Raw genomic sequence first — 25,083 nt, 5'->3', positions numbered from 1 at the left:
GTACTACACCCTCCTATGTTACATTTACCTGGGACCTGTGTTATACAAGGTGTACTACACCCTCCTATGTTACATTTACCTGGGACCTGTGTTATACAAGGTGTACTACACCCTCCTATGTTACATTTACCTGGGACCTGTGTTATATATGGTGTACTACACCCTCCTATGTTACATTTACCAGGTACCCGTGTTATATAAGGTGTACTACACCCTCCTATGTTACATTTACCTGGGACCTGTGTTATACAAGGTGTACTACATCCTCCTATGTTACATTTACCAGGTACCCGTGTTATATAAGGTGTACTACACCCTCCTATGTTACATTTACCTGGGACCTGTGTTATACAAGGTGTACTACACCCTCCTATATTACATTCGCCAGGGACCTGTGTTATACAAGGTGTACTACACCCTCCTATAGTTAGGATTTTTCACAAAGGAAAATATTCCTTCACAATTCCAATAGGATCAAACTAAAATATAAAATAAGTCAATGGTGAGGACTAATAAAGGAAAGAAAAAGTAACAGCTGTATGTACTTATTTTCAACAGCCTTAAATGTTATTATGTTCCTACTATGTTCCCATCTGTTTCTTTAGATCAGAGCTGTTCCATTTAAATTTAAATTGGAACAGGGAAGGCATTATAAAATTCCTTCTCTAGATGAGTGTTTTTGTACAGTGAAAGTGTATGGAGAATTCTAAATTTGTCGTAATAGAAGTTTCCCCATTTTTCATAGGGCCTTCATACAGTATTATATAAAATCAGGAGTCCAAATAATGTGGATTAAAGCAACTATAGGCCACTGTTCAACCTTCAAAAATTGACAAAACCCTTATTGTATAGTCGGCTATGAAAAGCTTGACATGAAAAAAGGAGAAACAATTCAAAGAAAAAAAACCAACAGCCTTATATTACAGGTTTGTGGGTGTTTCCATGAAACAGTGGTGTAGAAAGAAAGTCCATTTATAAGTAAAATACAGAATTGAAAAAAAAATCAAATCTTTTAACCCCCCCGCCAATTACCCCCAAACTCAATCCAAGCCTTCCCTTTGTGATATGGAACCTTGTAGTACAATTTCAGAGAGATCCATGCATATAAACACAAGTTATTGTCTGGAAACAAGAAAAATGCTTGTTTTTGGCCCCTTCTTTGCCCCTAATTCCTGAAAGATTAGGCAATTACACCAAAACTCAATCCCAGCCTTCCCTTTGTGATATGGAACCTTGTGGTACAATTTCAGAGAGATCTATACACACAAGTTATTGTGCGGAAACTACAAAAATGTTTCTTTTTGGTCCCTTTTTGGTCCCTAATTCCTAAACTGTTGGTACCATAACCCCCAAAATCAATTCCAACCTTATTTTTGTGGTATTGAACCTTCTCGTAAAATTTCATAGAGATCCATTCACTTAAACTTAAGTTATTGTCCAGAAACCAAATATGTCTTCGGACGACGACAACAAGGACACAGACAACACAACTGACGACGAAGACATGATAGCATTATACAAATGCAACTTTTTTTGCGGTCGTATAAAAAATGAAATATGATTTTTTTTTCAAACATTACAAAAGTGATATATTGAAATAAAATTAGCTGTCAATTAAGTTCAATCATGTCAAAATTAGCTCAAACACAAGGCAAATAAATTATAGCATGAAACCTGTAATGAAACCTTTAATTTCACCACTGGGTGATGCATGTGCTAACCATGTTCATTTATTAAAGAGATGGCTTAAAACTTCCATTGAAAAGTTTTTTGTATCTGTCATATTTTCTTCAAAATCAAAGAAATGCATTTTACCCCTATGTTTCATATTAGCCATAGTAGCTATGTTTCTTGACGTACAAGAAAATAAAATACAAAATTTATACTAGATACTTTGAAACTCATTCAGCCCAAGTTTGGCTGAAATTGATTCAGCAGTTTCAAAGGAGAAGATTTTTTAAAGTAAGCAAACTAAATGAACAAATTGTGAAAAATTGATTTTAAAGGGCAATAACTCCTTAAGGGGACAATTGACAATTTTGGTCATACGAACTTATTTGGAGATCTTACTTTGCTGAATATTTTTGCTGTTTACAGTTTATCTTTATCATTAATAATATTCAAGATAACCAAAATCTGCAAAATTTCCTTAAAATTACCAATTAAGTGGCAGCAATCCAACAATGGGTTGTTAGATTCAACTGAAAATTTCAGGGCTGATAGAACTTCACCTAATGAATGCATTTTACCCCGGCCCTATGTTCTATTTTTAGCCATGGCGGCCATGTTATTTGACGAAACAGTAAATAAAACACAAAATTATTCTAGATACCCTAAGCATCATTCAGCTTAAGTCCGGTTGGAATTGGTTCAGTAGTTTCAGAGGAGAAGATGTTTGAAATAATTTACACCAGATGGACGACGACGACAGACGACAACAGACGACGACGGACGCCAAGTGATGGCAAAAGCTCACCGTTCCTTCGGAACGGTGAGCTAAAAATTGCATGGCTTTGAAATTGCATGTAAATCCCTTAATCAGCTTCATAGCATGTGTCTTAATGATGACATATTTAGCTTAATGAATAAAACATGGTCGTTTACATCATACCTCATCTGGCAAAAAACCTCTCATAAAAAAATCGTCAGATCATTAAAGACGCTCTGTCTGTCTACTGTAAAAATTGGTGTAAACGTGAAAAATCTGATAAAAAATCTCTAGACAGTTATTTGAATAAAATTATGAATACTGTTAATATTCGTATATCTCATTTTGAAAACAATTCTGAAATTAGTAATAGGGTCCGTGTGACGCATATACTACACGGAAGTTCTCCAAAAAGAAATTACAAATTCATCTACATTCAGGTCCATACGCTCCACAGAGAGTCAAATTGTAAACCAGCATATCACTGCCACTACCCAGCTTTAAGCCTCTTCCGAACATTTGAAAGTCCCTACTATGTACTGGTTACCTAAATTGCACAAAAAACCATTTAAATTCCGTTTCATCTCCGCATCTAGTAAATGTTCTACTACCAATCTATCAGTGCTTCTAACTACCTCCTTTACTACTATCAAAGAACTTGTTATTAACTTTTGTAATAAAGCTTATGAAAATAATGGTATTAATTATTTTTGGAGTGTTAAAAATTCTTTAGAGGTTTTAGATAAAGTACATGCTTTTGATGGTCCTTTTAATTCTGTTGACAGTTATGATTTTTCTACTCTCTATACTACACTTCCACACAATCTTATCAAGAAAAAGTTTTCATATTTAATTAAATGGTCTTTTGAAAAATCTCATTACAAATTTATTTACTGTAACTCGTTTAAAGCCTTTTTCTGTAACGAAAAAGGAAAGTATGCTAGATACACTTACTGGAAATGTGAAGATATGATTGAAGCTTTAAATTTTCTCCTGGACAACATATATGTACGTTTTGGCGATAAAGTGTATCGACAAGTAGTAGGTATTCCTATGGGCACTAACTGCGCCCCTTTAATAGCAGATTTATTCCTGTATTGCTATGAATCTCAGTTTATGACCAAACTCAGTAAAGACACGTCATTGTTACATTTGGTTGATACATTCAACAATACCTTCCGTTATCTAGATGATATTTTTTCGTTAAATAATCCAGAGTTCTCTAAATATACTACCGAAATCTACCCAATTGAACTTACTTTAACTAAATCTAACATAAACAGCAGTAGTTGTCCTTTTCTGGATTTGGACATTTCATTCTCTAAAGGAAAACTCCATACGAAAATTTACGACAAAAGAGACGATTTTTCATTCCCTATTGTTAATTTTCCTTTTTTAGACGGCGATGTTCCTTTGGCTCCATCATACGGTGTTTATATATCCCAACTCATTCGTTATGCCCGTGTGTGTACTGATGTCATAGATTTTTAATGTAATCAATGCATCACTGGTAAATTATTAAATCAGGGATTTCGTTACCATAAATTACGTAAAACTTTTGCTAAGTTCTTTCATAGATACAGATTTGATTAGTAAATTTGGCTGTACTTGTAGAAAACTGATTAAAAACGGTATTTCACATCCTAAATTTTACGGTAATATTGTACTTAAAGCGAGGAAATCACTATGTGGTCCGTGTAAACTCATTGAACCTTTAAACAAACTTATTAGTAAAGGTTATCTTACCAATGTTGTAATTAGATCTTTGAATATAGTTTACATTGGCACTAATATCGATTTTGTCATCAGCAAATTAAAACATAACTAAATTTGTATTCTTTTCCAACGGGATGTATAAAGACACACCCACGTTCGTTTTGATCTATAAAGAGGTTAAACTCCTAACTATCCTACTGTCTGTTGATACATTTATTTTTGGCATTGCACTAGTCATGTCTTCTTTGACTGTCCATGACGTTAAAATACTAAATCCCTGGGATGTGTTTTAGTTGATTTTAGTCTCTGATGCATGATTTTTTATTAATTGTTTTGGCTTTTAACTAGCTGTCAGTAACTGCGAGTACTCTCAAATCGTACTTTCTTGTTTATTTGACCTGTTGTTACTAATTGTATTGCTTTTTTGTTATTTAATGTTATTCAGGGTTATATCTGGTCTATGTACCAGCTTTTATAAGTGTTTGGTATTACTATAAATTTTCATTTCGTACTATGAACATCAAAATTATTTATTTTGTAAAAATATTTCCATTCTCTATTGGAACTGTACACGTATACCTAACAACAAAATTATTTTCATTTACCTGTGTTTAAAGTTATTGCAAATGGCTGATATTTTTGTTCAAGCATATTGTTTTTCTTTAATTGTTTAACTTTTCATACCAATATAACATGTTACTTTTATTATTCTTCCCTTAGTTTATCTATTTGTATTTACATTGTATCATAGGTCAAATTTATTTGTTCAGTGTATGTTCAATGGTGTTAATATGTCCTTTGATTGAGTTAAGCTATTTCAGTTGATATTTTATAATGTGTCTTTCTATGTTGTGATGTTACACTATTGTTTCAGAAAAAGGGTGAAGGTTTGGTACCATTAAAACGTTTAAACCCGCTGCATTTGTTTGCACCTGTCCTAAGTCAGGAATCTGATGTTCAGTAGTTGTCGTTTGTTGATGTGGTTCATAAGTGTTTCTCGTTTCTCGTTTTTTATATAGATTAGACCGTTGGTTTTCCCGTTTGAATGGTTTTACACTAGTAATTTTTGGGGTCCTTTATAGCTTACTGTTCCGTGTGAGCCAAGGCTCCGTGTTGAAGACCGTACTGTGACCTATAATGGTTTACTTTTATAAATTTTGACTTGGATGGAGAGTTGTCTCATTGGCACTCATACCACATCTTCTTATATCTATCTTTTACATCATACCTCATCTGGCAAAAAACCTCTCATAAAAAATAAGCTTTCCAATGTTACATTGATGTTCTCAATTTTACCAACTGTGACATTCATGTCAACTTTGTCCCACTTCCATAATTCTGAAATACCTTTAAACAGAAATAATACCTCATATAACACTGCATGTTAATAAAATATAAACTGTAAGAGTTCAAGATTCATATTGGATGTCTTTTGGTTACTTTTGTTACTGGTTTGCTATCTCATTGACATATATATATATATATCTAACATATCCTTTTATATAACTCAAGCTTTAATGAGCCATTTGAGTCAACCATACAACAATATAGACACACATTATGGCATATCAACAAATTCCATGCATACAAAATACATAAATTATCTGTTATCAAGACAACAAATACGTTGTTTCTATAAAAATTTCAAACAATAATGTGTCCATAGTACACTGATGCCCCACTAGCACTATCATTTTCTATGTTCACTGGACCTTTAAAAATCTTTAACCTGAAGTGGGACAGACGGAAGAACAGACAAACGAACGAATGGATGAACGGATGAGCGAAGGGACGCACCTACGAAAACACATTATGCCCTTAAGTGGGGCATAAAAAGGCAAAGTTTCAATGAAGGCGAAGTGTACATACTTAACCACACCACAGATTTTTTTTAAATTTCACATTTGGATTCTGCTTGTAAAAGTACAGCAGAAAATAAAATAAAAAAGGGGTAACCGTTTTTGTTTTTGAGATACAAGCTGTGGAAACTAGATATCATTGCAGGCCTCTACAATAACTTTTTTTTCAACTTGTCCAATAGGACAAGTACATACCAAAACTTACTTGTCTGAATGGAATTTCAACTTGTCCAAAAAAAAACCTTTATATTAACCTGTTTTGCATTTAAGGTTGATTCAATGAAACAAAATGAATTAAAACAATAGATCAGAATTTGATTATATCTCTTGATATCCTTTTCAAAAATATGAGTCAAGAACAACTGAATCTTGTCATGTCTAGTCAAAGGACTTAGGTTCTAGTTATTATCAATGCCAAAGTGTATCAGACTCTGCACATCAGGCACAGTCTAGATCTGGTATGCCTGTCCGTCTACACTCACTTGTTTTGCATCCTGGTCTTTTATGTTGATAGAATATTGATTATTATGATTAATGCCTTACTACAATCAGCTTTGTTACTATATATATAATAAAATATTAATTTTCGCGAACCATTTAGGTCACAGAAATTCCAAAAAATGGCATCAGTAAGGAGAGTTGTACAAATGATGTGAATACACAGAACCCGGATCCAAATTATCTTTTACGTAAAGTATTCATCATTTTCTGTTTTGTATGTACTAACAACATTTCATTTTTCTACAATTTCGATTAAAATATTATAAAACCTGCAGTTCAATAGGTCACATGCCCCAAATAAACATTCCCCGATTGGTCGAACTACTGTGGCCTCGGTGTAAAGCAACGCAAGCCTCGATGTAAAGATCACGCTTCCAAAAATAGAGGTATGTCCCAACTTAACATTCCCCGATTGGTTGAATTGCTGCTCGATGTAAAGCAACGGAAGCCTTGATGCAATGAAGAAAAGGGGTTGACAGGATAAACGTAATCGTTATAAATTTTAACTTCATGGTTCTTATGCAAGCAAATTTAACAAACAATGATTTTATACAGTTGTGTTATTGTTTTCACCTTACATAGGGCTTTATTTCTGATCTTATTTCTGTGTACACAATTCTGAATCTACATATTTCACCTAGTATATCAATATTATAGGTAATCCGTTTGGACGATTCCATATACCATTATGTTTTAGGGTTTTTTAGCTTCAGTGTCGAGTTGGTGTATAGTATTGAGGGCTATCTGCGAGAAATAAATCCTTTTTTCTGATAGATTAACTAAATTCAAAACCAATATAAAAATAGTTAACACATATATTTTATTTAACTGAGTAAATTGATCGGAATGTGAATGATACATAAACCTAAAATTCGTTTTAGTCTATCCCAGTGATGACATTTGCGCGGGAAATTAGTCCATTGACATCGTAATATAATTTATACTGCACTCGTTCTATTTGAGCAGTCAAAATGCGTTGACCGTATATTTCTATGTCATATACAGTCACTGACCTGATATCACTTTTCCTCATGAATATTTAAATAGAAATTGCCGAAATTATAATTAATTATTCATACGACCTATTCAACCTGTTCTTGTTTCCAATGTATACAACGACTCAAACTTATTTCTTTTGCAATTTTTAGAAAAAAAACATATTTCATTTGTTAATATTTTTGGTTTGCAAACTATAAATCATTATGTTTTATGCTTATTGTTGATATTTTAGTTCATTCTCAAACAAATTCGTTCACCATCGATTGCGGGTTTCAACAGGTAATGTACATTTCATTGTGTTGTATATTTCTCCGCCTGCATGATATGAGGCCTTTTTATAAAAGGGGGAAGTTTCCCAATATTTAAATCAAATAATAACATTAACACATTAAACAACAATTGAAAATGTTTTTTTTTAGATTGCAGTATAAAGACAATAATAGTGCATTGACTTGACATATCATCGATATAAGGATTCGGCCCGAAACGGGGAAAAAGCTCGGCAGAGCCTCGCATTTCCCCGTTTCTAAGCCTCATCCTTATATCGTTGATATGTCAAGTCAATGCACTATTATTGTCTATTTACTTTGGATTATAATTATCTTTAGATGTAATGTTAAAGGATTTAATGTGAAATTATTTGTCTCTTCTTTTATAGTACACGAGTTTGACGTCAGGTTTGTACACATGAAGTCTCTAATCTAAAAAAAAAAAAGCCAGTGACAGAACGATAAACAGATAAGCAACTGTCTAGGGCCAAGTAAGGGCGGAGCGTCTTTTTACCACAGAACACCACAGAATACCACAGAACACTCAAAATGTACCATAGAACTACACAAATTACAACAAAACTACTGAAATATGCCACTGAACAGTAAAATTACTTTATAAAACGCAAATCTAATAATTTCGAATTATATTATTTCTTTAATTCGGGTTACACCAATGACATGATGATTGACTGGATGAGATAAAAATGATCATAACTTTTTTGTTATTTGCCATATTTTGTTTACATTTGGAGACCTTTGAGACACTAAACTAATGCATTGTAATAATGAAAATCTAAAATAAACATTTAAAAAAATAGTTTTTAGCAACAAAAAAATTACTGTACCGTTTTCTCAATCGCTGATCAATATACGCTTTGAATATATTGAACTGATCGATAAAAAGTGTTAATAACTCTATTGTTTTACAATATTTTTTTCGTGAAATTAAGAAAGAGCTAATATTTCTCATATGTAACTATTTATTCTGTGAAATTAATAAACCTATAAGACAATAATTTTAATTTCCAACTAAAATGATGGTGATCATCGGTTCACATTTTAATCTTGAATTTTATTATCATAAAAATTTTATTCTTAAATTAAATAGAAAAAATATAAATTTTAATTGAAAAATAAATGTCAAATTATAGAGAAAATTAACAATACCACGAAAATAATGTCTGATGTATTATTATTTCGAAGTTTTGTGGTAAATTTTGGGTGTTCTGTGGTGTTCTGTGGTATTCTGTGGTAAAAAGACGCTCCCAAGTAAGGGAGGTGAAAAAGCCAGTATTACGCAGAACGATAAACAGTTACATAGACAGATCCAGGGGGTGGGGAAAATTTGGTTGATTTTATAGGGAAGCAGGGGCGGATCCAGCCATTTTATAAAAGGGGAGTTCCAAACTTGGGGGGGGGGGGTGTTCCAACTATGTGTCCCCATTCAAATGCATTGATCGTCCAAAAAAAGGGGGGGGTTCCAACCCTCGGAACTGTCCCCCCGGATCCGCCACTGGGGAAGCATGACGGGAGTGGGCAACCCTTAGGTCAGTCAGCAGCCACCCCCTTTTATGAAAAGTTGTGGATCTGCCACTGAGATTTATATAAGCAGGTTTTCTTTGTGTAGATACCTTAAAATATCACCAACTGTGACTGAGTACACAATTTGATTCATTTTAGCTCATTAGCTGGGCTCACTTGCTAAAAAGTTTCATTGCGGGCCTGCTCACTGGCTAACATTTTACGATATTCATGACTCGTGTAGAAAAGCCGATAATCTATACATGTGTGTGAGGAGTAGTGATCAAGCTTGCTTTCGTCTGTAAAAACTGTCTTAGGCCAAGTTAGGGAGGTGAAAAAGCCAGTAATAGAACGATAAACAGATTATCAGGTTTTCTTCATATAGATTCCTTAAAATATCCCCCACTGAGGACACAATTTGATTCATTTTAGCTCATTAGCTGCGCTCACTCGCCATAATAGGTTCATTGTGGCTTACTGGCTAATATGTGTAGAAAAGCTGATAACCTATACATACATGTACATGTATATGGTCAGATCATATGTTTTCGTACGTCTTATGAATTTGTACTATGCATGCCTTTTCAATGGAAATTGTGACGACAGTATGCATTCTTAATAGCACGAAAAACGATGAGAAGAGGATACATATGTCAACCAAAATTTTTCAGCAACGTCAAAATATGTGAGGACACCCTATTAAGCTTGCGTTCATGTTGCGTTAAAACTGTCTTAGGAAGGTGAAAAATACCAACAATATAACAATAAATAGATAATCGATATTGTTAAATATCAATGTGTTGAAAAGCCAATGATCTACATATATACTTAAATATGTCAACCATAAAATAAAACTGATTTAATTTACACCACAACTGTTGAAAAAACCTTTATGTTTATATAACTCATCTCATTCTAGTCCATTCAACTGACAGAATCAGTGTACATTCCATGAACTCTTTAATAACAATAATCATCATGGACTATTTTTTATAGCAATATCTGTTAGCCATTTAGGGGTCTTTTGCATTCAAAGTTTAGTTTTAGTGGGTTTATTTTGCGAAAAAGAACTCAATTTCCAGATCAAAGTTAACATTTTCTATATATTTTGCTGTGTCAAAATGACCTTATGAATATAAAGGACAGTACCCATATAGACCCAAAAATGGTATATCACATTCTACACATGACATTTTAGCAGGAAAGACTGCCATTGGAGTATATATCTTTTAACCTGTGTATGTATAATTAAAATATGATAATAAAATTCATATCTTTTTCAGGACTTCTGATCGAACCATGTACATGTAGTATGGCATGTTTGTGAGATATGGTTTTGGTGGATAGGATGTTCATGAAGGACCTGTAGTACAAAGTATATCACTGGATTGAGCTCTTTGTCTAAGTGTATTATTAAAGTGCTTTGCTTTGAGCTCAGTTCATTGTTATGCAATTCATTCTTTGTGAAATAAAGATTTGACAGACAACTCTCATGTACAAGGATTTGTCAGGGTAGTATCCATTCTATGTACAATGTAAGTAATAAGGAGATAAAAGCATTTTATTATGATTTGAACCAAACATTTTTTGTCCTTTAACCAAATTTTAAAAAAAGAACAAATTTACCGGACAATGCTACACTCGCTACTAGCAATATGATGCTAGGTTGTTTTAATACATCTGTACTGCCTACTGATGACTCGGTCCTGAGTGTAAATGGTCATTCAGTATGTTAAAAAAAAAAAAAAAAATTTATAAGGCCTATCTGGCCTAATTGATTTCTAAAACTATATTTCATTGTACATGTTCAACATTTTTCATTCATTTGTTTATTTCTTAATTTGTGTGAATTAACATTGTTACAGTAAATGTTAATTACTACACTTTCATACCACAACAAATACTGTATTGGTATCACTTATATTTGTATCCATAAAACAAAAAAATTTAAAAAGAGAATAATTTTGCAATACCTTTTTCATATTGAATACTATAACTTTTTTGATATTTAGACATATTAAGTAGATTTTCATAATACCCACTTGACATGCTTGAAATTCTATCAGATTACTTTTGGAGCAGTTATGAGTCTTTGAAGCATGCTCACAAAGGTTTTTTTGTTGATATATATCGTTTTCATATTGGTCAAAACTTTTTTTGCTTAGGCCAGCTTTGGAAGAGATGTTATCAAAGAATTGATAAAAAACAACACAGAAGTTTACTTTCTAGCTCATCTAGCCCCAAGCATCATGTCAGGCATTTTCATTACTAAAAACCAATAAATGTCTTCTAATCTGAGAAACAATTTCGACATTTTAACAAAATATTTTACTAATGATACTGACAATCCACCACAAAGTAATATAAATAGAACCATACAAATAGTGAGCAAATACATATAAAAAAGATGTGGTATGATTGCCAATGAGACAATTCTCCACAACAGACCAAAATGACACAGAAATTAACAACTACGGGTCACCGTACAGCCTTCAACAATGAGCAAAGCCCATAACGCATAGTCATTTATGTTATTTATGTACACAAAATAAACGAAAAACAAATATTATGTAACACATAGACAAACGACAACCACTGAATTACAGCCTCCTGATATCATGTTCACAGATATCATCTCCCATTTAAAAAAAAATCACATGAAAAAATGAACCTATTATGTGTTGCTCTCCTAACTACAAAATTTATCCAAAATCAAAGATGTGGAAAATATTCTATCATTATCATTTGGTCATTAATGCAATTAGTGTCTCTTCCATGCCCTCTTGAACATAAAATCTTAATATTAAATAAACAACACTCCTCATGCTCAGGTTGGTTGTCATCGTGCAACACAGTTAATAACACCATATAGGAAAAACATAGAACTCCTTTTGTCATATAAAACACTGTCAAACATCCAAACATACTATCCACATTCATCTGTGTCCACACTTGTTTTTAATATATAAAAAACGTTTATTCAAACACAATCAAATATTGTTTGTCTAAATATGATCAAATATGATTTTCTGAATGTCATGGTCAATAATTTCTTCATTTCATTTTTAAATTATTTTTGTTAAATAAAACTAATCATAAATTTAGTATAAAGCAACAGAAAAACATAGGGAAACAAGGTACTGGTTTGTATTGGTCTCGAAATGTCTTCAACCGAACCAGTGCCGAACTGTCTGGTTACCTTATAACAAAGCCACTGGATGATTGGTAAGACTTGTTTCCCAGAATCTATTATAAAGTATCTGACAAAGAACCAGTTTTAAATTATCGATTGCAAGTAAACATATCAAATTGATACTTGTTTTTATCTTCTGTTCTGGTTTTTTGTTTACTACTTTGATCATCAAAGTTGGATTTTACTTGTCCCGTCGGACAAGCTTGATATGGCTTTTACTTGTCCAACCTTTTTTTCCTCTAGTACCGGACAATCGGACAAGCGTTATTGTCGAGCCCTGCATTGAGATGGGAGCCATCTCTGTGGGCCCCGCTGTGAATAATGTGTGGACATGGGGTTGTCAACTAAAACCAAAGTTTCTAACCTTGACCTTTGACCTTTGACCTAGGAAGTTGTACATAAATTATGACACACCCTCTGGTGTTGGTTTATATACATGTCAAGTATAAACTGTGAATAACGTGTGGATATGGGGTTGTCAACTGAAACCAAAGTTTTTGACCTTGACCTTTGACCTAGGAAGTTGTACATAAATTATGACACACCCTCTGGTGTTGGTTTATATACATGTCAAGTATAAACTTTGAAATCATAACGGTTCTCAAGATATTAAGCGGACACGATCTTTACCATAGGACATGGGGTTGTCTACTGAAACCAAAGTTTTTGACCTTGACCTTTGACCTAGGAAGTTGTACATAAATTATGACACACCCTCTGGTGTTGGTTAATATACATGTCAAGTTTATCAAGTATAAACGTTGAAATCATAACGTTTCTCTAGATATAGAGCGGACACAATTTGTTACGGACGGACGGACAGACGAACGGACGGACAGACTGATCACTATAGGGCGTCCGACATTTAGCGGGGCCCTTATTAACATCATGAGATGCCAAAAATGCATAGGATACATAAGGAAAATCTTAAAAAATCGCCAGATATTTTTACATTATAATTTTCTATTATGTTGGTTCACAGATTTAAAAAAAAAAAAGATAAACAATTCCAAAATTCAAAGACAAATCCATTGATGCAAAAAACCACGGCTCCTGAAAATTTGAACAAGGTGATAGAATAGAGCTGACTGTGTGAGATCTTCATGTATAATCAAGTTTGTTAAACATAGAATTTGATAGTATTTCTGCAGATATTATGAAAATTGGATACAAAATAAAACAAATCAGTCTTTTAAAATGCTATCAAAATGTATCCAGCCGGTAAGAGTCTTAACTCATTTCACCTCTCATTCCACCAAATATCAAATTGCAGTTACAAGTGTCACATTATTTTTTTGTCCCTCTATACTCTATTCAGTCGTTTTCTTTAATTGAGACTTGAGAAGAAAAACATTACTTCAAAATTGTATTTGCTACTTTAGAAAGATAACCAAAAGCACAAATTTCGCTATCTTTTTGACATTAGAATTTAATATAGCATAAATAACGTGTTCTATTCTTATCATACATGTGTAGTTTCAGTTCATCCATGGTTCTAAATTTAGATTTTACTTTCCCCAAAAATAGTGGACAGAGTAGAAGACACCTGCTTATTTTATTTTACATCTGTTGAAGGATAAAGTTGAACACTTACAGTTGAATGACATAGGTTTTTTTCTTATTGAGATAAATGTTAAAGTGATCAATTTTTAGTTTCTGTGTAAAGTGTTGTGGACTGAATCTGATGTTTTGTTTTGTTATTGTCTTTGTTCCTCGATTTGTAAATGATGCACTCTAGTGGTCGATTATCCCATTGGTATCTTCTTACTTTTTAGATGAATATAAATCATGTCTTAAAATTTTCAATTGCATAAAAAAAATACATGCCAGAGTTTTTCTACACACAAATTCACATGTCACATATAAATTATTCGTAACCTACAATTTTACTCTACTAAGTCTACCTAAAACACAACTTACAGACTTTTGCCAATAGGTCATCCTCATTCATACTTGGCACTCGGGTTGCTGCATACATAGTAGATTCTGAATCATCTGTTACATAAGGCGGTATTACTTCAGATTCTGTTCCCATACTTAAGAGATTTCCTGTCACACTTTTTGTATTCTCGTTTCTTGTTGCTGTCTTATCTTCATCCTTAAACATATAATTAAAACAAACATTGCTGATCTGCTTCATTTGCCATTCCCATATTTTTTATCTTTTATCATCGACATATCTCGTATACCTTTTTATTTCCATATTAAGATAAACATAGTTATCCTGTTTAAACTGCAAATGTGCTTACCAGGGAAGTCCTAATATCTACATCATTTTGACTGTTACAATCATCCCAAACTGGTAGAGACCACTGAGTTTGTCTGAAATAGATTACATTTGTTTTGCTTTTAATGTATTTTCAACAACTTTGCATGCCAACTAATTCTGAACCAGATACAGAAGTTTTTGTTATTATAAAAAAAATATAATCATGAATTATATACTCATTAATCTGTTTCTTCAAATAAGTTTCATATACTGTAAATTCAGAAATTATTGAGAGGTTTTTATTATATAATATTAACTAGAGGCTCTAAAGAGCCTATGTCGCTCACCTTGGTCTATGGGCATATCAGACAAAGGACACTCTCCAACATTGTAGACAAGAATAGACTTCATGACAAAAATCTCTATTTTGTTGATCTTGTATTACTGATCTTTCAGTATGTTTAGTTTCTTTGGCTTATTAATAGATCTTGCCTTGCTGATCATTTTTGTGATTTAAAGTGTTTATTTATCTATTATAATTTAAATCTTATCAGACATAACAGCAAAAAAAAATGTTTCTCTCAAAACAAGGGACGAAAGATACCAGAGGGACAGTCAAACTCATAGATCAAAAATAAACTGACAACGCCATGGCTAAAAAAGAAAAAGACAAACAGACAAATAATATTACACAAGACTAGTAAATATCATAGTTTTCATGATAATAGGCAAAAATGAAAAAACAAAATGGTAAAATTTGTCAATTATGGCCAATAACTCCTATAAGAATTTGTCTAACAGTTTTGACATATATGGACAATTGGTAGAGCTCATTATTCTGAACATATTTGCTCCATTCAGATTTTCTCTATTCTAATGGTTCAAAAAATAATAGACAAAACTTGCATTCTACCCCTATGTTCTATTTTTAGCCATGTCAGCCATGTTGGTTGGTTAGCGGAGTCATCTGACACATTTTTTTTTAAATAGAAACCATAATGATGATTGTGGTCAAGTTTGGTTTAATTTGTCTCAGTAGTTTCAGAGGAGAACTTTTGTAAAAGATTACAAAAATTTACAAAAAATTGTTAAAAATTTACTATGAAGTACTATACTCCTTAAGGGAAAACTTGACCAATTTGGTCATTTTGACTTATTGGTAGATCTTACTTTACTGAACAATTTTGCTGTTTATAGTTTATCTCTATCTATTATAACATTCAAGATAATAACCAAAAACTGCAAAATTTCCTAAAAAGTACCAATTCAGGGGCAGCAACCTATCAACAGGTTGTCTGATGCGTGTGTAAATTTCAGGGCAGATAGATCTTAACCTGATGAACAATTTTACCCCTGTCAGAATTGCTCTTAATGCTTTAGTTTCAGAGATAAAAGCCAAAAACTGCAATTTACCCCCATGTTCTATTTTTAGCCATGGTGGCCATCTTGGTCGATGGGCGGGGTTATCAGATGCATTTTTTTAAACTAGATACCCTAAGGATTATTTTGACCAATTTTGGTTATATTTGGCCAAATAGTTTCAGATGAGATTTTTGTAAAAGTTAACGGACGACGACGAGGGACGACAGACCCCAAGTGATGAGAAAAGCTCACTTGGCCCTTTTGGGCCAGGTGAGCTAAAAATAAGAACTGGCATTCTGATATCTGATATATATATATATATCTGTATTAGATTATCCAGAAAAAAAAACAATAATTAATCTTGCATTTCTGTCCATTTTATAAAAATCACAATAATTAATGCATGCAATAATTTCTGAATTTACAGTACTATATGTTAATAAATATGTATGGTTAATAGAAAAATCATTTGTTCATGGATTTTAAAATTTTATTTTTTTAAATTGTTAATTTCAAATTAATGGCAAAAATATGCATGCTGTTTGGTGTGCAAAAAAAAATCAAAATAATAACCATTATATCCATGAAAGTTGGAACCATGCAAAAGAATCAATTTTATATAAAATTAATGCTTTTAGTCACATCTTACATGATGAGACCTTTTAACAATTACCTGGTTTTAGCATGATAATAGTACACATTGCCTTCCAAGTCTTTTGCAAATTCCCAGTTAGGTGGGAGTGATTGAACTCTCAATTTTGGTGGTGGAGGTGGTGGTGGTAGTAATGGAATATCATCTTGTACAATTGTCTCAGTACATGAAACATGCTGTGATAAATCTGGTAGTTGTTGTAGCTGTTAATAATTCAAAAGTAAAAACAAATTTGAATGTCTTCAAGCTTTTCATAGTTATAACAAGAATAGTCCATTGTACACTGATGCCCCACTCCCACTATCAATTTCTATATTCAGTGGACCATGAAATAAGGGTCAATACTCTAATTTGGCATTAAAATTAGAAAGATCATATCATAGGGAACATATGTACTAAGTTTCAAGATGATTAGACTTCAACTTCATCAAAAACTACCTTGACCAAAAACTTTAACCTGAAGTGAGCACTATCATTTTCTATGTTCAGTGGACCATGAAATTAAGATTATGAATACCAAAAACTTTAACTTGAAGCGGCACAGACGGATGCATGAACAGCAAACAAACGGACGAAAGGATGAACGAACAAATGAAGAAGGGACGCACAGACGCAAAGACCGAAATACATAATGCCCCTAAGTGGGGTATAAAAAAAAAAGTGATGTGGTATAATTGCCAATAATGTCCTCTTTTGAAACAAGACTTAAATTTTCAATATTTTCCCACTACAGTGCATTTCAAATTTCCCCAAAAATGTAAATCAACAAAATAATGTCAACCCAAATTGCTTTGAAAGTTATTGGCTTATAATTATTCTGAATTAGTCAAATTACCTCAAAAGTGTAGGTCTGGCAATTATGTCAATGTTTGTCAGACAAAACATATTTCAACAGCTCTGCTATTTCAATTGATATCATTTGATATTTTTTTTCTTAATTTAATTGATCTAGTCCTATAAGCCAATCTTAAGTTTTTTTTAATGAATGAGTTACACCAGTTGACCAAAGGTCAATTGCTGTAAAAGACATATTTGAAAAATAGGTATTCTGCAACGTTGTAAAGTGATTATTGTGACATTAAAAATATATGGGAAAGAGCACAAATTCATAAGTCATCTATGGACTTAAAGCTCTTTCGATTTGTGAATACTTTACCTTCAAATGAAAAGATTTAAATAGATGAATTAGAGCACCCTTCTTATACTAATTTCAGTTTCCAGGTAACTACATGTTTCAAACATAATCTTACTCTGTCTTTTAGTGCCTCTTTATATTGCTGTTTAATTGTGTCATCAACAGTGTCAACTTCTAATTGATCCTCCATCACATCTCTAATTATTAGATCCTTATTTAAAGCAGGAGCTGATTCCAGCACAGTCTCCAAACCTGAAATCTAAAAAGTATAAAATAAAAAAATTTGAAATAAATATTCAATTATATTTTTGGTTACCTGATATTCAGACATATAAAAATTGTCCTTGGTCAAGAATTAAAATAAAATTGCTTATGTTTCTTAAAAAAAAATTCAACATATTCACTTTAATGACTCTTCACTTAGTGTAAATTGTACCATGAAAAACCCAGGAATCAAACTGCCTAATTTTGACTTAACCTGTTATTAATATACAGTTTTAAATGGAGGGGTTTTAAAATGGTTTATACTATTCAACAAAAATACTGTTGAAAGACTTCATAACTACAAACGGTACTGATGTCAAAGTAATGCCTAGACTTCCATAAAGAATCTGTTGGTTAAAGTTATATCAGATGATTGTAAAACTTTGAATTAAGTCAGAATTTTGAAATTTTCTAAGATAAATAAAATGAAACTAGATATGGACAATCCCCTGTACCATTTCAACTGGCTCCACCATGAATGAGGTACTACTTCCAATTGCGTCAGAAATAGTTTAATTTTAATGTTGTATTACCAATAATTGTGACGTAACGTAACCTCATATGAACCGCATTTTGTATATTTCATCACTTACAGTTACCTATCATTAAATTGTCCTGAAGACACCACCATAAGTGGCTAAACATGTAGACCAGAATAAAGCATTTCCATGCAGTAATCCAGGATGTTGTTGTCTTTTTATAGTTTTATTTTCCCAAGGTTTTAAGACAACAGTAGCATACATGGGTATCCATCCCGATTACTCTGCCAGCCTGTACGGTAAGAAGGTGTTGGTTAACTTGTGTAGATGTTTTCACTTATGTTTAAACAGTCTAAGGAAATGGGATTACTACTATAATTATTATCTGTGGATGCAGTTTACATTTGTCACTAATTCTGCTGTTGCTTTATATAGATTGTGATCAGAGTATATAAGTAGGTGTTGTAGAGTGGTAAGGAGTGAAATCACAAGTCAGATCAACTCACATTACACACACCAAAAAAATATGTGCTATCTGCAAATAAGAATGATTATTGAAGTTAAGTTCTACTTACATATTCTGCCCTTTTGTGTTCTTTACTGTTATTCCTTTTTCTGCCTAATGAATTAAAAAAATAATTCAATGAGGGATGATACATTTTTTTCTGAACTTATTTCCACTACTACATGCATATGCAAGTCAATCATTCATGTGATAGGCAATCAATTTCAATTCTTAAGAATGAAAGTTCTTCTACATTCAGGTTTTTAGACCCCATAGGGCCAAATAAAAACAATCAAATCACTGCACCAACTCAGTTCAAGATTTGTTCAATGAATGAAATGTCCTTACTGTGTCAGATACCTACACTATTATATACAAAGAAAACAATGAAGTTTCCGTTTATCTAAGTCAGCGTTCTTCAACTAATTATTCAGTACTTTTTACTAGTCCCCTTACTACTTAAAGAGAACACACTAACTATTGTAATAATGCATATGAAAATAACGTAAAAAATTATTTTTGGAGTGTTCAAAACTCTCTGGATGTTTTTGACAAATTACTTGCTTTTGACAAATTACTTGCTTTTGATTGTCCTTTCAATTTGGTTGACATTTATGAACTTTGGACTCAGATACACTAGACTACACTCCAGAGATCAGAGATTTTGTTACCACTCATTACTTAAAACCTTTACTAAATTCTTTCATAAATACAAAGATTAGTCTTATTACATATGTACCCTGCCACAAAGGCTACCATAATCGCTATTTGTCAGATTGGGACAGGTATATCCTGTGTGCCTATATTTTACAAAAGAGGGGCGAAAGATACCAGAGGGACAGTCAAACTCATAGATGGAAAATAAACTTTCACACTTTTTAGTTTATATGTTTTGTGACAAATATTTCATGCATATTCAGGACAATCCTTTTAATTAACCAAATGCAGACAAGTACATTGGCAATAATCATTCATATTAATGCAATACTAATTATCAATATTCAAGAAAATTCAGTAACTCATATTCAAATCTTTTTGGGACTAGCCAAGTAATTCTTATACATTTAGAGTTTTTCATCAGTTTCATACCTATGTGACCAGGTTGTCCTACTTTAAATCTTCCACCTGTAAAGAAAATACATCAAAAGATAATAACTTATCCTTTCTGTAAGTTTATATTCTATGATGTAAGAAACATCTTTTTTTGCATGTAGGATTTGTATATAGTAAGTTAACAAATCAAGATTAAAAGATCTCAAAATACAAAATTAATTAATATATCTCCCACATTTGCATGTCCCTTTCCAGAGTCAGGAACCTTGATAGTAGTTGCCATATGTTAATTTAGTACAACCTTTATATTAATTGGAGAAATGGTTGTTAATGACAGATCTGTGCTAGTTAAATATATTCACGACTTTTAAAGACTCTGTTGACACAGTTTGAAGACTTAATGTTGCTTGTCTACATGTCTTTTTGTCAATTTTGTTGATGGGTTGCTGTCTCATTGACATTTACCCTATAGCTCCTTCAAATTATAATAAACTCTATCATTTTATACAAAATAAACACAAAATAAATTACAAATTGCCACATATAAATAGAATGCTTACATGCAGTTACTGAAAACAAGCTCAAATCATTGTTTATGTTGATTTAGAATGTTGGTTCATATAACATTTTTACAGCAATGTCATAATTATAATGCTGAAACTTGTAACAACAAAGGATTTGTAGCTTATAATGTGATATGGGTTTTGCTCATGGTTGAAGGTCATGCAGTGCCTTATTATTGTTTACATTCCCATCCTTTTGTTTCTGGAGGATAGTTGTCAGATTGGCTACCATAACAGTTTTCCTGATAGTTGTACTTTTAAAGATAGAACGATTTCATATATCATATAAACACATATACAATGTATATCTAAGTATTAACATGTTACCTTTCAGTTTAGAAATACAAAATCTCTTCAGACTAACATAGCATTTCTTAGTCATCTGAAAGCAAAATTTTTTAATTTACAAAGACCTTAATTTGTTGCAATGGTCATGCACCAACTAATAGTAAGATTCTAGTGCATAATATATTACTATTTTCATATTAAAATTATGTGACTTCAATGTGATGCAACAATGACTTTTACAAGGTGGCATTGTAGGTCTTTCATGCAACAGAAACTTTTCTGATGATGAAATATAATGATAATGGTAAGTTTTTTGTGCCATTTTTTGTAACAAAAAGTCAGTTTACATAGATTGGAATAAAAAAACAGTCTTCATTATCCAACTAAAACGAAACCATAAGTATTCCAAATAAAAATCATTTTTCAATGTAACTTTACTGAATAAATACAAAAACTTGTCTAACTGATTTTTACCGTGACACCCAATTTTTAACACAATCCAGTGTTCGAACAATAAGCTCTTGCTGCATCAGGACATGATTGAAAATGAAACTATAAACATTTCAAATTCTGTAGCATACATATCAAAAAAGTGAAACTGTTAGCTACTGCTCACTGATGATACCCCCACCGCAACTGGATAATCTTAATACATGTAATAGTGTAAAAATATGTAAATGTTTTCGGTAAACAGGAAGTTGTTGAGTGATGAATCTGAAAACGCATCACACAGTATAGCTGACTCATATAAACCCTGAAATCAAATTTCTGAAATCCTTGTAATGTATTTCCTGAGAAAAATGTGACGAAAATTTTCAACTTGGGGTGTCATGTGTAAAATGATGTAAGTGTTTTTGGTAAACAGGAAGTTGTTGAGTGATTAATCTGAAAAGGCATCACACTGTATAGCTGACTCATATAAACCCTGAAACCAAATTTCAGAAATCCTTGTAATGTAGTGCGTGAGAAAAATGTGACAAATATTTTTAACTTGGATGTCATGTGTAAAATGATGCAAGTGTTCGGTTAACAGATGAATCTGAAAATACATCATATGGTATAACTGACTCATATAAACTCTGAAACTAAGTTTCAGAAATCCTTGTAATGTAGTTCCTAAGAAAGATGGGACGAAAAATATTCATGGGACAGACAGACAGACTGATGAATGGATGGATGGATGGAAAGACAGACGGATGGACGGACGGACGGACGGACGGACAGACAGAGGTAAAACAGTATACCCCCACTTTTTAAAAGCAGGGGTATAAAAATGGCAAATCAATTTATCCAACAAATTATGTTTGCAAAAATAGATTAAAAAGAAAAACATGAATGTGTATTCACAAGGAAACACAATGCCCCACTTGTACTATCATAATTTGATGTTCTGTGAACCTTGAAAATAGGGTCAAATTCCTAAATTGGCAAATGTTTTAATATATATATATTCACATTATTATGATCATGTGTACTGAAGTTTCTCTTGTTCTTTCAAAAGGCCAGATTATTTGGCAATTTGGTTTATTGCTGTCAAATTAAAGTATTTAATTAATAGGTGAAATTATTTTAAAGAAATTTTATTTTGAACTAAATTCAGATAGATTAATATATAATTGAGATATGTGTAGAGTTTTATCAAATCCAAGTTGATTTGAAAAAGTTAAGAATTTTTTTTTTCTTAATTAAAATACATAGAATTTTTTAATAAAATGTCAAAAATATAATAAAAAGTATGGCTCACTGGACTTTTTTTCATGCTACAGGTTGTGCAAAATTGTCAGATTTTGTATAGATTATGCATGGAAAATCCAGTTTTGTGGGATAAAAAGAAAACTACATGATAGAATTTTAAGACAAAATATAAGAAAATAGCTCTTATAACATGCTTTCAGATAAGAAAAAGAAAAAAACCAGGTCACCGAACTTGTTTTCTTACTACATATTATAAAAGGTAAATTCACAATACTTTCTATTAAAAACATTATTTTATCTGAGTTATCTCCCCTTATATCGCAAAGTTGAAAAAAATGAATCAAACACCATTATGGTGTTCTTTTATAAATTACAGCCGTAAATATGATAAAACACATAATTTTCTATATTTACATCAAAAGTTTTACACATGAATTACATACTGCTCTCAAAATTTGCACATTTTATTAAAGATCTAGACCAACTGTTATCTGCTACTTCAAAATCCAAGATAGAGAAAGACACCTGAGCCAGCTTAATTAAATTTTTAAACTGACAGCAATAAACCAAACTACCATTGATAGCCTGGCATTTTGTAAGACCAACATATATTTGAGATAGCTGTAGAGTTTTATCCATTTGATTGATAAAAGTTATAGAAATTTTTAAAGGTGACTACCTGAATTTAATCCAAACTGAAAATCTAGCTTTTTCACTAATAGATTAAATCTTAAATTTGACAGCAATAAACTAAATGAACAAGAAACCTGGCATTTTGTAAGATCAATATATAATTGACATAGATGGGGCAATATGCGCAAAAGATTTTCCATAGGGGGTAATGGTAAAGTTTTCTTCTGCAGCTCAGTCCATATCATAAACTTGGATATGTATGATGGCTTGTTTCGAAGCTGACACATTTTCACATATGTGATTAATTTTCGAGGTACGAAGTGAGATTAATTTTTTCTGTAAATTAGCATACCCCAAAAATCCTTTCCTGATGCTCAGCTCCTTGTGGTAAAAAATCCCTTTTTTTCACACTATAAGTTCTTTGAAAATTTAATACTTTGAATACATTTAATAACTCCATAGTTTTTACACTTTTATTCTATGGTCATCTACTTTTTTAATCAACACAAATGGTTAAGCTCAGTCACTTGTTAAAAATAGAAACATGTCCAATATCACTACACAGAGATTTTTTGTTTACCCACATCTTTTGTGTTCCTCAATTGGAGGCGCATTAGGGATATTGACCCAGATGGCTGATTCAGACCAAGTCAAAACTATAAAAGACTAAATTAAAGGTCAAGATTGGTCAAGACTGAGTAGAGACTAGTCAAGACTGAGTTGAGACTGGCTAAGACTTGTCAAGCATTTGTCAATACTATATTCAGACGATACAAAGAGTATCAAGTACTCAATCAGAATTATTAATTAAAGTCTAGATCAAAGTCAAGTACTGTCAAATACAGTTGATATTATGTCAAGTCGTGTCAAGTTTAACCTGTGCTTCTTGTTGAGCACAAAATATGGTATTTTCAGACTCTGAGCAGTTCATAGTGATGTCAACTATAGCTTTTGTGCAGGTTAAAACACTATCTTTATATCAAAGGATTAAATGAGTCAAGAATTTGTCATCTTATGGTAAATCTGTTCACAGAGTTTGATAGATTATTCTAACAAACATGATTAACATAAGATATTATAGGTATTTCAAAACAAACAGGTGCTAGGATCTTCTTGAACTTTAATGTGAGCTTCAACTTCATTTTAAAAGTCTTACTCTGACCTTTATCAATATGATTGCTGGTCCTTTGCCTTTGTTAACGTGCATGTAAGGAATTGTGTGATAAATTTATGAACCATATACTTTATTTATATCACTTATACATAATTTAACTTATTTCAATAAGGTAGAATGTGTCTCCAGTGATCATAAACGTCCAGCGCCATGAGCAATATGCACATTTTGACAAAAAAATGGTGGAGTGAGTGACAAATGTCAGCACCAATGTGGCATACAGTATATTCGCTCTTTAACGTTTAGATATCTTGAAATGAATTTCTGATCATGTTTCATGTCACCATAATTGTGTACAAAAAGGTGTTGTGTTTCACTCCAATGAAAGGATCACCAACTACATGTTTGGTACATCTCTGGTGTTTTGCTTCATGTTAATGATAGCAACGTGCGGTATATCTGATTACAAAATAAATGTAATCAACCATGATCCAAATTTTCAAAGAAAATAACTTTAATTCTGCTCAACAGCAAAGTAAACTTCTTAACATGACTTACCGGGTGTAGAATATGAATAAATCTAGTTTTCCCGTACTTAGGAATTTTGGAAGGAGATTAACCCATACTGAGAGTAGTGAACAT

General features: G+C 32.2%; 1 protein-coding gene across 1 annotated transcript in view; it reads right to left on the bottom strand.

Annotated features, from left to right (window-relative positions):
• Positions 1-5,366: 5,366 nt before the first annotated feature.
• The window catches only part of LOC127714041 (uncharacterized), a 42,630-nt gene continuing 22,913 nt past the window's right edge, over positions 5,367-25,083 (bottom strand). Inside the window, exons 5-12 of the mRNA XM_052219988.1 lie at positions 21,039-21,093; positions 20,185-20,220; positions 19,166-19,209; positions 17,963-18,106; positions 16,734-16,915; positions 14,739-14,811; positions 14,410-14,587; positions 5,367-5,491 (exon numbers count right to left, since the gene is read on the bottom strand). Of these exons, the coding sequence (XP_052075948.1) occupies positions 5,367-5,491; positions 14,410-14,587; positions 14,739-14,811; positions 16,734-16,915; positions 17,963-18,106; positions 19,166-19,209; positions 20,185-20,220; positions 21,039-21,093 (837 nt within the window). The remainder of the gene's footprint in view (positions 5,492-14,409; positions 14,588-14,738; positions 14,812-16,733; positions 16,916-17,962; positions 18,107-19,165; positions 19,210-20,184; positions 20,221-21,038; positions 21,094-25,083) is intronic.

This window comes from Mytilus californianus, unplaced genomic scaffold (assembly GCF_021869535.1).
Source record: "Mytilus californianus isolate M0D057914Y unplaced genomic scaffold, xbMytCali1.0.p SCAF_9, whole genome shotgun sequence".
Taxonomy (NCBI): Eukaryota; Metazoa; Mollusca; class Bivalvia; order Mytilida; family Mytilidae; genus Mytilus; species Mytilus californianus.
This window is presented reverse-complemented; position numbering and strand designations above follow the sequence as displayed.